At 38.0% G+C, this 13,071-nt stretch overlaps 1 protein-coding gene and 1 long non-coding RNA gene across 6 annotated transcripts in view; one reads left to right on the top strand and one right to left on the bottom strand.

Moving 5' to 3' along the window:
* Positions 1-13,071, top strand: part of TTC1 (tetratricopeptide repeat domain 1) — a 46,873-nt gene that overhangs the window by 26,394 nt on the left and 7,408 nt on the right. For all 4 annotated transcript variants that reach the window (XM_038534879.1, XM_038534878.1, XM_038534880.1 and 1 more), the window contains 3 exons: positions 2,671-2,707; positions 7,228-7,376; positions 10,275-10,329. In XM_038534879.1, the coding sequence (XP_038390807.1) occupies positions 2,671-2,707; positions 7,228-7,376; positions 10,275-10,329 (241 nt within the window). The remainder of the gene's footprint in view (positions 1-2,670; positions 2,708-7,227; positions 7,377-10,274; positions 10,330-13,071) is intronic.
* The window catches only part of LOC111095568, a 30,676-nt gene that overhangs the window by 10,675 nt on the left and 6,930 nt on the right, over positions 1-13,071 (bottom strand). Inside the window, exon 3 of one of the 2 annotated variants that reach the window (XR_005358352.1) lies at positions 96-719. The exons of the other annotated variant lie outside the window; for it this stretch is intronic. This is a non-coding gene — a long non-coding RNA (uncharacterized LOC111095568). Of the gene's footprint in view, positions 1-95; positions 720-13,071 lie in introns of those variants that run through there. 2 annotated transcript variants of the gene reach the window in all.

Below are 13,071 nucleotides of genomic sequence, written 5' to 3'. Positions count from 1 at the left end.
AAGGGGGATCTTTTTGTATGTTTAAATATTTTATTATTGGATTCAGCTTCTAAGGTGAAGTGTTTTTAGAGTTATTCGTGTGAATGGGAGAAGAAATAATTTTTTAAGTTTACTTAGAACAATATTCATTAATATATTCTACCACTGATCTGAATTCACACTTAGCTGGAACAATCTTATCTTTTGCTTTTGCTTCTCGGAGATGGCTGGCCACATTCTCAGACTGGAAATTGTCATTGTGAAATGAGATCTGGGATATCTTCAATTTCAAAGAAAAGGCATCATCCCGTTTGGCTTCTGGTACTTGGAATTCTTTGTTTCCACAGTTGCCAAGTTATTGATACTGCCTGGGTTGAGCTCACATAATTGACCAGTTTTCTTGAATTAGGAAAGTGTATGGTCTTGCTGGTCTTTTGTCTGTCACATCCGAGGAGAACTCAAAAGAGAGTTGTTCTATGACTGTTTCCTGTACAAAGGATAGTGTTGGTGCATGTTTTGTTTTCTTTTATTCTTTTAAATTGTACTCTTAATGTTTTAAAAAGATTCTATTATTAGAGACAAAAACTTGCAGGATTAATACACTGAAGTGATTTAAGGAGCATATTTTGAGTTTTTCAAGGAGTGGTGCGTCAACTGCTTTAACAAGAATTTCTGAAAGGCACATTTGCAGGCTCAGCATCCCTGACTGAGTGACAGCGGCCAAGCTTTACATTTCACATCTGGAGAGAAAAGGCAAACTGGAGTTAGGACAGAGTTTCAGCTCTAAGAATGGCTGCACAAGAGCACATGAAGCCCTAAAAGTATAGGCCCTAAGTTTTAAAAACTGTCCTTATATGTTCTATATATTCTGTTTGTGTGTATGTGTGTGTTATAACTTATATAAGTTATGAAAGGATGGCAAATAGGCACTTTGGAGACTACCACTCTTAGCAACAGACACCTGGGTCCCCTGAGAGGTTAGTAGACTATGACCTTAAATAAAGGGTTCTGCAGTAAAATACCAGATTCCTTGATCTGCAGAGGCTGATTATTGAGAGGATGTACTGCAACTTAGTGGGTCTCTTAGGAGCACAAAGAATATCACCACAACAGTTGTACATACAAGTTGTAAAGATTTGCTGTTTCAGAAACTTTAAAAATATGAAATTGTCTTAGATTTATAGGAATATGGTAAATTGGAAAAATACTGAGTTACCCAAAGTTACACAGATTTCTTTACTACAGAACTTCATAGAGTTTTTAATATGTGAATTGTTAATGATGAACATTGGAAGAGATATAATATAGTTAGTGCCTCCCATATCACTCTATCCTTTTTTGTTTGCTATGGGTAAAATGCAAATGATATAAAATTTACCATTGTAACCATTTTAAACTATACAATTCAGTATTAAATGTGTTGACAATATTTTACAGCCATGACCACTGTCTGGTTCCAGGACTTTTTCATGACTGCAAAAGGAAATGCAGTACCCATTAGATAATCATTCCCCACCTGGAATTTTGGATGAATTCTAAAAATCAATTTGTTAGACATTGCTCTGAAATATTGTACAAAATATTAATATTTTCAATAGTAGCCATTATGGGAAGTATTGAACATTTATTCTTTGTTGTTTTAATATTTATTTCTTTATTAGTGCATGTGTGTATGTGAGAAAGGGGAAGAGCAGAGGGATGGAGAGAATCTCAACCATATTCCCTGCTGAGTGTAAAGCCTGATATGGGGTGATCTCATGACACTGAAATCATGACCTGAGCTGAAATCAAGAGTCAGATCCTCAATTGACTGAGCCACCCAGTTTTGAACATTTATTTGAATTCATATTTCTGTAATATGGTAGAAAACTTATAATTGGGGGGAGAATAGACATTTTAGAGCTTGAAGAGTTAAATAGTAGGCTAGTGTTAGAGCTGGAATTACAGTCTAGTTCTTTTGGCATCCAATGTTCTTCTCACTCTCCCATGCTTCTAGATTCAGTGAGGTAAATTAGATATCTTATTTCATGAATCATTTTGTATTTTTGTATCAATGGAGAAATTAAGATTTACAACCAAGGGGTGCCTTGTGGCTCATCAAGTCAGTTAACTGTCTGACTCTTGGTTTCTGCTCAGGTCATGATCTCAGAGTCTGCTTGAGATTATCTCCCTCTTCTCCCCCTGCTGGCTCTCTTTCTCTCAAATAAATAATAAAATCTTAAAAAAAATTTTTGTAGCAGACTAATGACAAGCCACTCCGTGTCTCTAATGGGCCCTCTGTATACTTTGTGGAAGATACCAGTTTGGGTGTGATAATACAACAGCTAGCCAGAGAGGGGAATTATGAACAGTTATTCATATATCAGTCATTTGCTCTGCTTATTGATAATTTTTTCTCAATATCAGCATTCTAATGCGAAGTGCCTTGCAAATTTAATAGATCAGTTGCAACAGTCTTTAAAGATGTTAGGAAGAAACTACTTGAATAATTTGTTGCTAGGAAGCTTTCACTTCAGAGCTGTCACATTTTGAATTTTAGGTTGGAAGTAACATTCGTGTTTTCATGTGATTTCTTTTAAGAGTACTGTGTATCTCTATAAGTAGTTATTAATGATCAGCTTATGTCATTGAGCCTTTGGGCCATTAAGATTGAACTAGGGTGACACATAATAATGTTTTATTTCCTTTTAGGACAAGAAAGAGATGGCCATCAGTGACTGCAACAAAGGTATAACTTTTTAATCTTGTTATATGTTAACATATAAGCATTACCTCAGCTGAGCAAATAGAGTCAGTCAAATGTGTGTAGTTGACCCTTGAACAACACGAGTTTAAACTGCATAGGTCTACTTATACGTGGATTTTTTTTTTCAATAAATACAGTAAAGAACTCTAAATGTATCTTTTCTTATGATTTTCTTAACATTTTCTTTTCTCTAGCTTCTATTACTATAAGAATATAGTATATAATATATATAACATGCTAATCAACTGTTCCTGGTAAGGCTTTGGGTCAACAGTAGGCTATTAGTTAAGTTTTGGGGGATCAAAAAGTATATGTGGATTTTTGGTTGCATGGGGGTTGGGGGTCAGCGCCCCTAACCCCTGCATTGTTCAATGGTCAACTCTACTTGTACATGTGTATCCCTTACTCTGGGACTTTGAAAGAAGAAGCTTTATAGTTCAGCCTTCTTAGAAGTACTGTATAGTAGTCATCTTAGCATAAACACACTTTTAAATGGAAAGTTCTGTCAGTTTACCCTGTATTAGTGAATATGTGAAGAAAAATTCAAAGCTGCCTTGGCAACAGAACTCATGGAACAGAATTTACTTGTATGTAGTGTCTAAATTACTTTCCTTGGGGATTGAAATTGAAGCTCTTAGCTGTTGCTAGGGCATCTGGATCTGTGTGTTTGTGGAGAGGGGGGCGGCTATCGGAGGGGCAGCTTCTGTTAGGAAATTGGGACTCTCTTCACATGCAGTAATTCTTCCAGACCCACTTGCCATCATTTTAATTATCTCTTCAAGTTCCAAACAGTGAACCAAGACTTTGCTCTCTCATACCTGAGTTTCATTACAGTCTCTTCGTCCCACCAACTTATAGAGACACTCCCAGCCATAGGATCACTTTTGGGTTGTTAGTTGGTTGGTTTTGGTTTTTTCCCCCAAAGGTTTCCAGATAGGCCTGACCATTGTCTTGCCTTTCTGACCAGCTTGGTTTGGAGAACACACTTTTCCTTGCATCCTACTACTCTTAGGAATTCCTAGAAAATTACTAGTTTTTGTAATTTCTTTTTCCAGTTTTTTCCATCTTTGGATAATATTTTCTCTGAGAAAATTAAAGAATTGGAAAGAACTTTGTATGTTATCTAGTCCTACTCATGCTCGGCATGAATTCCTCTTTTTTTTTTCTTTACATTAATTAATCACCTTATTTCTGGCTTTCTTGGAGATATTTGGTATTTCTTGATATCTGAATGAAACTGTTAGTACCTTTGAATCCAGCGAAGTACTTTTAATCTATTATATGTTGGGCTGGAACTAATTCTGAATGTGCTGTTTTGTTTGGAGAGAAGAAGGTGTTCAACCTTATTTTGTGTGAGATGTGTGGGTTAGAAGTGTTTAAATTAGGAACAAGTTACTGATGTTTAGACCTTTTTCTGTAACCAAATCATGAGAAAATGCCTTTTAAGCGTGATTAGCAGGGCATACACCAGGAAAAAGTTCATTTCCAGCTGTACCTCAAAGTGTAGGGGTATAAAAATGAGAGGAAGCAAAGTGTTTTCGAGATTTGTTTTTGGATTTGCTTAAACTAATATTCATGTGTTTAAACATAGTCATTATTAGCTGTATACATTGTACTCATAGACAAAACCATTGACAGTAGTATGGTTTACTACCTACCCACACCAGATACATATGTATGGCTCACTCAGTTCATAAACCTTCTTGGTATAAGACTTAACAGCGTCTTTGTGAGGTCATATTGGAGCTCATTAGCACTAGTCATGTGGAATAATATTTAATATTAGTATTTAATGTCACTCACCTTAGACATTTTGGTTTTGGCATAAAGTTAAGTTCATTCTCTTTACATGGATCAGGAAAGAAAAATCACATGGTTAGGGTGTTGTGTTGATTTTAGAGGTTTTTATAAAGTGATCTTGGGACAAGTTCTTTCTCTTCAATATATATTTGCATTATTAGAATTTATCCACTAGTTGAAAAGGAGGCAGTGTCTGGGTTAAAATGTAAACTAGGGGGTTGAGTTTTTTAAAAAGATGTAGTAGAGGTCACTGGAGAACTTTTCCTGTGGATATTATGATATTGCAGTTGGGAATATTTTAAGAGAAGATGATGTACGAGACTAAGGGGAGGTTGACTGCATGTAAAGTTGAAATGTTATGGGATTTGGGTTCTTCTTTCAGAAAACCTTCTCCTGAACCAGTATCCCCCACTAACTACTGTACCATTTCTCTGACCCTCTTCATCACAATAATTATCTGTCCTTGCTGTGTCTATTTTGTCTTCTCCCATTCTCTCCTCATTCCACATCCATTAGGCTTCTGTTCCATCCATAGCACTGGGAAACTTCACTTGTAAAGGTCATCCACCACTTGATCTTGCTCAACTCAATAGTTGCTTCTCTATCCTCTCTTTTTTACGTGCCTTCCCAATGCATTTAATAACACTGTATCATTCCTCTTTTTTGTTTGTTTGTTTGTTTCATTGGCTATTCCTTCTTAGTTTTGCTGGCGTCTCAATCATTCTTGACATTTTTAAAGTTGCTAGGTCTTAATCACACATGGGGCCCTCTTCTTTTTTTTTCTCTATAAATTTTCCTTATGTGATATCATCCAGTTCTTAAACATTAAATGCCATCTGTATGCTGGAGTTTATATCTTCAGCTCTTCCCTTTGGTCTGGACCCCTGTATCCTGTCGCAAACTTGACATCTTAAGATTCTTGGATGTCTGGTTAAGCACTGAAGATTTGAGGTGCCCAGAACAGACTGAGACCTCCTCAGTCCACTCTCCCACATACCCATAAACAACTTATAGTTTGGTTTTTCCATTCTTAAAAGTGGCATTACCATCCACTCATTTATTCTCTTTCATTCCACATGGTTAAATGAATTAGCATGTCCTATGGGCTCTAATTCAAAGGCATATACTCAGTCTGGCCTTTTCAATCCCTCTCCACAATTATCAGCTTAGCCAACATTTTCTGTTATCTGGACCACTGCAGCAGCCTGCCAGCTGCCTCACTGCTTTCATTCTTGCCCTCCATGCTGTGGCCAGAGGGATCTTTTAAAACTGTAAATTAGATGATGCCTTTAGTCTGTCTACTTGAAACCATTCCAGTGGCTTCTCATCACACTTAGGAAAAAGTATCAGCTCCTTTCCCTGGCCAACAAGGCCTCCATGATCTGGTCTGTGTGTATCTTCAGTTTTACCCCTTCCCCAGCCCTGAACTTTGTCACTAACATGCCGATGCCATTACTGTTTTAGAGCCTTTACTCTTGTTGGTCCCTCTTTCTGGTACACTCCTTTCAAATGGCTGCTCTCCCTCAGATATTCCCTTTTCACTGTCTTTGACCACTCTCTGAGGTTACCTTATTTCCCCCTTCATTTGCATTTACTTATCTTGTTTTATTTTTATGTGGAGCACTGTGACAGTCTGAAATGACATATCTGTATGCTGTCTGCTTTTTGCCTATTAGAATAGCTTAAAGCTTCATGAGTCGGAGGACCTTGTCTGTCTTGTTTACCACTATACTCCAGAGATACACTGGTGAGGTACATCTATTAGGTAGTAAAGAAATAGTTACTGAAAACAGATATGAATAAAAATTGAATATATTACTTGAAGGAAAAAGTTCTAGAGCCATGACCTTGATTTTTGACAGAAAAATAAACAATTAAAAGGAATAGGAGAAATGCAGTATAGTTGATCTAAAACCTGGCCCAGGGGTTTTTTAGGACAGTCATCGCTGATAAAATAAAGGATATTATGCACTGGTGACCTTAAGGTGTTGGAATAGAAGTCTGAAGGAACAATGAGGTTTTAGCTAAAAATGTAACCTCAGTAGTCACGGCATAAGCTCACTTGTCGAGGCCTAGGAAAAAGAGAATGATAGTCTGCCACCAAATGGTTTCCCCTTAACTCTTAATTTATACCTTCAGATTCTCTCTCACTTCTGCACCATACACATGGGCTCCGTGTTCTGGCCTGTTCTGAACTAGATGAAGGGCAAGTATGTGAAAATAGGACTTTGGGTATAGACCTGGATTTAGTAAACTACAGCCAACAAGTCATATCCAGCCTTCCACCTGCTTGTGTTATAGTGCATGAGTTAAGAATGGCTTTTACATTTTTAAATGCTTGGAAATCAAAAGAGAAATATTTTGTGACATAGGAAAATTATGTGAAACTCCAAGTCCAGTATCCATAAACAAAGGTTTATTAGAGCACAGCCATCTTGATTTACTTATACATCATCTGTGGTTGCTTTTGTGCTACAGAAGCAGGATTGAGTAGTTGTGACAGAGATGGTCTGTCCTGCAAAGTGGAAAATATTTATTATCTTGCCCTTTACAGAAAATGTTTGCCAGTGCCAGCTGTAGCATTTGACAAATGACTCTTCCTTTTAGACCCTTGGAGGATGGTTAATAAAGAAACACAATATAGCTGGGGATGTGCAGGCCCTTTTTCTTCATGATAACAATGATATCTTCTCTTTTTACAGCAATTCAGTTAAACCCCAACTATATCAGGGCAATATTGAGGAGAGCGGAGTTGTACGAAAAAACTGACAAGCTAGATGAAGCCCTGGAGGACTATAAATCCATATTAGAAAAAGATCCATCAGTATATCAAGCAAGAGAAGCCTGCATGGTAAACCTAATTTTTAAAAAATATTTTTTATTCTTGTGCCTGTGTTGCTACTCATTGAATCTTAAGTAATCCTTTGGGACCCAACTACCTTCCATTTATATATTTTTTTCCATTTACATATTTTTAAGGGCTTAACAAAATATATGGGAGATCTAACTTTGAAGTGGTGGTCACAGACCCTCTGTGACCATGTACAATTTAATTTCCACTCTGTAAGCCTTAATTGTGCAAACCTTTAATCTATAGGATTAATAAGAACTGTTTCATTGTTGGACTAAGGAAATCTTTTGCACTATAATTGTACAGTTTAGTCCAAAATGAGTCTCAGTATTAAAGGTAAGTATTACAGGTAATAAACTTCTGGTTTTCTGCCCATCCTTTTCAGTCGCCAAGTTTCTATTTACTATCATATGGCCAGCCTATTTCCAATTAAATATATTCCAGATTAGCCCTATTACATTAAAATTACTCTTACTCTTGTCCATGGCACTACAGGTTTTGCTTTTAATAAATGTCATAATATTTTTATGTCTGTTGTCAATTAGCTAAATGTTACTGGTTTTCTCCCCTTAAAAACTTTAACTCCAGGGGCACCTACATGATGCAGTTGGCTGAGTATCCAGCTGTTGATTTCAGCTGGGGTCATGATCCCAGGGTCAGGAGATTGAGCCTCACTTCCGGCTCCACCCTTAGCGGGGAGTCTGCTTGAGATTCTTTCTCTCTCTCTACCCCCTCTGCCTCACCTACCCATACTCTTTCTCTCTCTCTAAAATAAATAAATCTTTTAAAAAAAATTACAAATTAATTTTTTTTAACTCCAGATCTGTGCATCTAGCTTTAACGTACTCTTTATCTCTTAAGATGCAGAGCAGCATATACTCTAAAAGATATGCTACAGAATCAGATGTGTAAGTGTTATTGCCCCCAATATAGTGGATGTTCAAATAAATTCAACAAACACTGACTTCATTAAACAGATTTCTTCACTGCCAGACTTTTCAGAGAGCCATCAGGATGGAGAGGGGTGTCATGAACACCAGCCCACAACACAGATCACAGGCCTCCAGCAGACAAGGGGGAAGGGAAGCTACAGATCTGTTTTATTTAAGCCAAACTTTTTTTGTTTTTGTTTTTAATTGAAACCAGCATTTAAAAATTAGAAGATTTTACTAGATGGAAATCTAAATCAGATTCTTCTTAAAAATTGGGAGATAGGGGCAGCCCGGGTGGCTTTAGTGCTGCCTTCAGCCCAGGGCGTGATCCTGGAGACCCAGGATTGAGTCCCGCGTCAGGCTTCCTGCATGGAGCCTACTTCTCCCTCTGCCTGTGTCTCTGCCGCTCGCTTGCTCGCTCTCAATAAATAAATAAAATCTTTTTTTAAAAAATTGGGACATAGATGTAGACGTTCTGGGTCCTTCTTGAACTGCTGTGTATTGGCATTCACCTGGAATTCTCCAGCTCACCACTGACCACATCACTCTCTGTTGCCCATAACGTGGAATCCTTTCCTTATTTACGTATCCTATGTGGCTGCTGAGAGCATTTGAGCCTCTGCTATTTAGGATTTCCCACTCATTTCAGACCTGAGAAATATTGACTAATTGCTCTGCATTAATGTCTTAGGTGGTTTGGGTTTTGTTTTTACACACACTTGAGATGAACTCCTTTACTAATAACTGATTATTTATTTATCTAGAAATGGAATAATAGAAGACAGACTGGTTTGGATCATTAAAACACATAAGCATTTTGAAACCAGATTTAATCCTTTGACTTTTGACATCTCTGAAGCGTGGTAGGATTTACTTAAATTTGAAACAAGGAAAGAGAATAGAGTTCTTAAAATCTTGGCCAAATTCTTGGTGGCCTCTCTATTGTGATCACATTAGTTTTAAACCTTGTAAAAGGAAGCCTTTTATATTAGTTGTTATGTGCATGAAGAATTTATTTTATTTTGAATTATTATATCTGGGTTATTAAAATTGCAAGTACTTAGGGCCAGTTACAGAACTAAAAGCAGCCATATGAGACTCTAACCTGGATCAGTGGTTTTCAAGTGGGATGATTTGGTTTCCAGGGATGTTTGGCAATATCTGGAGACACTTTGATTGTCTTGGCTAGAGTGATACTCTTAGCATATAATGGCCAGGGATCCTCTAAACCTCCTATAATGCACAAGACAGCCCCCGCCTCTCTCCCCCCTGCAACAAAAAATTACCTAGCTAGAATATCAGTAGTGCCAAGATTGAAAACCTTGAATTTGGTGATCATTTAGGAACATCCAATATTGATCTGACCATTTTCAACAAATTAGATTATAGTAAGAAAGGACTTCCAGTTAAAGAATACAAATCAGCCAAAAAATTTAAAGATATATGACCCATAATCCCACCACCTAAAAATACAACTGTAAACATCTGGAATGTATTCTTTCAGAAATGTTTTTGTCTATATATTTATCAGATTTTTTTTTTAATTTTTTATTTATTTATGATAAGCACACAGTGAGAGAGAGAGAGGCAGAGACACATGCAGAGGGAGAAGCAGGCTCCATGCACCGGGAGCCTGACGTGGGATTCGATCCCGGGTCTCCAGGATCGCGCCCTGGGCCAAAGGCAGGCGCCAAACCGCTGCGCCACCCAGGGATCCCTATTTATCAGATTTTTATAGAGGTCCTCCCCAGGCCACTGTGCCCAGAACTGGGAATATAGCAGTGAACTGAACAAGGCTCCTGTGTTTGTGTAGCTCCCTCACAAATACTTTTTTTTTCTGTATTTAATAGGATCATATATATGTACATCACCTGATCTGACTTTCACATTAAGTTTTTGTTTTTCAGATTGAAAATAAAGTCAAAAGATTTTTCACCAACCCTTGTTTCTCCTCTTTTCCCCTCAGAGATTACCTAAGCAGATTGAAGAACGTAATGAAAGGCTAAAGGCAGAGATGTTAGGTAAGTTTGCTTCTCTTTCTTTCTCATGACTCTAGTAGCTAGGAGGTGCGGAGTGAGGGAAAGCAGGATTTGGTACTTTTTGCTGGAGGAGAACACAGTTAGAAATAGCTTTGAGGCCCTTCATTTGTTTTGTGAGCTATAACCATGGTGCTAGCAGGGTCTGAGCTGTCTTTGACTCTAGAAGGTTTAGAGTGGTTTAGAGAGGATGGATGTCAGCTTTTGAAGAACTAAACTTCTATTTTGTTTTTCCTGAGAACTTTGCCCACTTCAAGAATGCAAATATAATTCAACCTGGGATCCCACTAACCTCTATTTCAGATCATGAATCTCATGAAAACAATTGAGTTTCTTCATTGAGTAAATGACTTAAGTTTTAAATTTCATTAGAATACAGCTATTGCAAATGCAAACCATGTCAGAAACAAGGGAATGTTTGTTTTGCAAATGGAATTGAGAGTGTTTGAGAAGACACGAAGGGCAAGTTTGGAGTAGATAGAGGAACAGAAGACTGTAAGTAGAGCATAGGACAGATGGACTCATGGTTTAGTTCTTATATTTGTCAGAACATTTTATAGTTGGAATCAGAAGCCCTCTCATGAACAGTCTGCTTGGCTAAGGGGAGTAATGGTTCCTGGACTGAGGCCTGTCCAGCATAATCTCTCTCTGATATTTCCCTGCTCAAGATTTGTTTGGTTCCTCCTTGAAATGAGTATTTTCTAAATCCACCATGTGGGTTGAATATAATATATTGCAATCACATGGGCATAAAGGAAAAACCTTAAAATAAATTGAACTTGGCCATTTATGGCCTTCAGGTATCATATCTAGAGAATGAGAACATATTTTCCAAAGAGTCACTCTGCTAGCAGAGCTGATTAAGAAAAAGCCATTAAACCTAGACAGTCCACAACCCTCTGGCCTCTGCTGAGAACTGTTTGAGAGTTGGGGAGACTTCGGGAGCCTTCTCCAGTTTTTCCAAAACAGGCTCTTTCCCTAATTTACATATTTAAATATGACACCATGTTTGAGCAGAAAAATTATTTTGGAGGTGCTCTTTCTTCAAAGGAGAAGGAAAAGAGCATTTTCTACCTATACTAACAAGGACTCGGTTTTAGAAAAAAGACAGTATCTGTACTTAACTGAGCCATATTTCATGCTGAAAGAGATGATGTTGGGGTGGCTCTGGTAGACTTGGAGGAGACCCTTAGACGGTTTTTTTTTTTTTTTTTTTTTGAGCCAGTATGAAACCGTAAAAGGATGTATATAAACTGAATCTTGCAGCCATTGTCAATTTTAGATGGAATCAAAACTTCATTTCTCCCTGCCTGCCTGGCTCAGTCCATCTAAAGTCTCATGAGCTAGTTTCTATCTCCATGGCTTTGGGCTTTACTTATATTGTTCTCTCCATTTGAAATATTCAAGTTGAGTTCATTCTCCTTTGCTTCTGTAATGAATTCTCCTCTGATCAGACTTAAGCAGTTTAAGTTGTTTGGTAAATAATATGTTTGTTGTTACACATAAATAGTGTGAATGGCTTTATCTTCTCTTTATCTTCTAAGTATAAGGACCATGAATAAGATCTTGCCTTTAGGTGTTCCCTACCATCAGAGAGCCTAAAAGAGAGAATGACCCTGTGTGGAATCCCAGCCCCACAAAAGCTTTCTGGAGTTCTTCCCTCCCTGATACAGATGATGTAACTGTGCTTCACATGCTAAGAGAGCCTTGGATGCTACTCATTCTGCAAAATAATGTCACCCCTTAAATATTCTGAGCAAGTTTTTTGCAGTGGACTGCACAATTTTTAGTGCTGGTTTCTCCAAGGATGCTGGCTTCTGCTGAAAAACCGGCAGTTAAAGATTTGAAAAACTGCTCAACACCATTTGTCATTGGCATTTACGAAGTTAGGTAATTATTTAACAAAGTGGGCTTTTATTTAGATTTGTTCAATAATCTTTGACTTGCTTTTCTTTTCTCAGTAACTTGACTGCATTTTTGTTGGAAAGAAGAACCCTGTAGCTGCCTCCATGATGGGGGGGGGGGGGGAATCCTAATTTAAATAACAAAGGGAGTAGAACCCACTTAAACATCTTGCTCCTCCCTTCCTAGCCTGTCATTTAGAAATATCATTAGAACAAGAGTGGAGACCCATAGTGGCCGTCCATCATAGTGCTGCAGTCCTTGCTAATCAGGTTGGCTTCAGATTTGAGGAAAGAGGTCAGCAACTGAAGTGTTTCCTTTAGTCTTTTTCTCTGGAAAGATTAGCTCCATGGCTGTAATAAGCCAGGAAATTTAAACAGTGAAAGGATTTGGGGGATGGTTAGTGGTGCTAGGCAGAGCACCCCAGGAAGCTCAGAGCTTTTTTTTAAGTGACTGGTAGTACAAGTGATCAATGCCCTATTTATTTGGCTTTGCTTAAATCTAGTGATTTTCACTTTTTTTATTTAAATAGATCTTTTTTTTTTTTTAAATTTTTTATTTACTTATGATAGTCACAGAGAGAGAGAGAGAGAGAGAGAGGCAGAGACATAGGCAGAGGGAGAAGCAGGCTCCATGCACCGGGAGCCCGATGTGGGATTCGATCCCGGGTCTCCAGAATCGCGCCCTGGGCCAAAGGCAGGCGCCAAACCGCTGCGCCACCCAGGGATCCCTTTTTTTTTTTTTAAAAAAAAAAAAAAAAAACACCTTATATGGGGATCCCTGGGTGGCTCAGCTGTTTAGCGCCTGCCTTCAGCCCAGGGCGCA

This window comes from Canis lupus, chromosome 4, assembly GCF_011100685.1.
Source record: "Canis lupus familiaris isolate Mischka breed German Shepherd chromosome 4, alternate assembly UU_Cfam_GSD_1.0, whole genome shotgun sequence".
NCBI lineage: Eukaryota > Metazoa > Chordata > Mammalia > Carnivora > Canidae > Canis > Canis lupus.
Note: the sequence above shows the minus strand (reverse complement) of the source record. Positions and strands in the feature narration are given on the sequence as shown.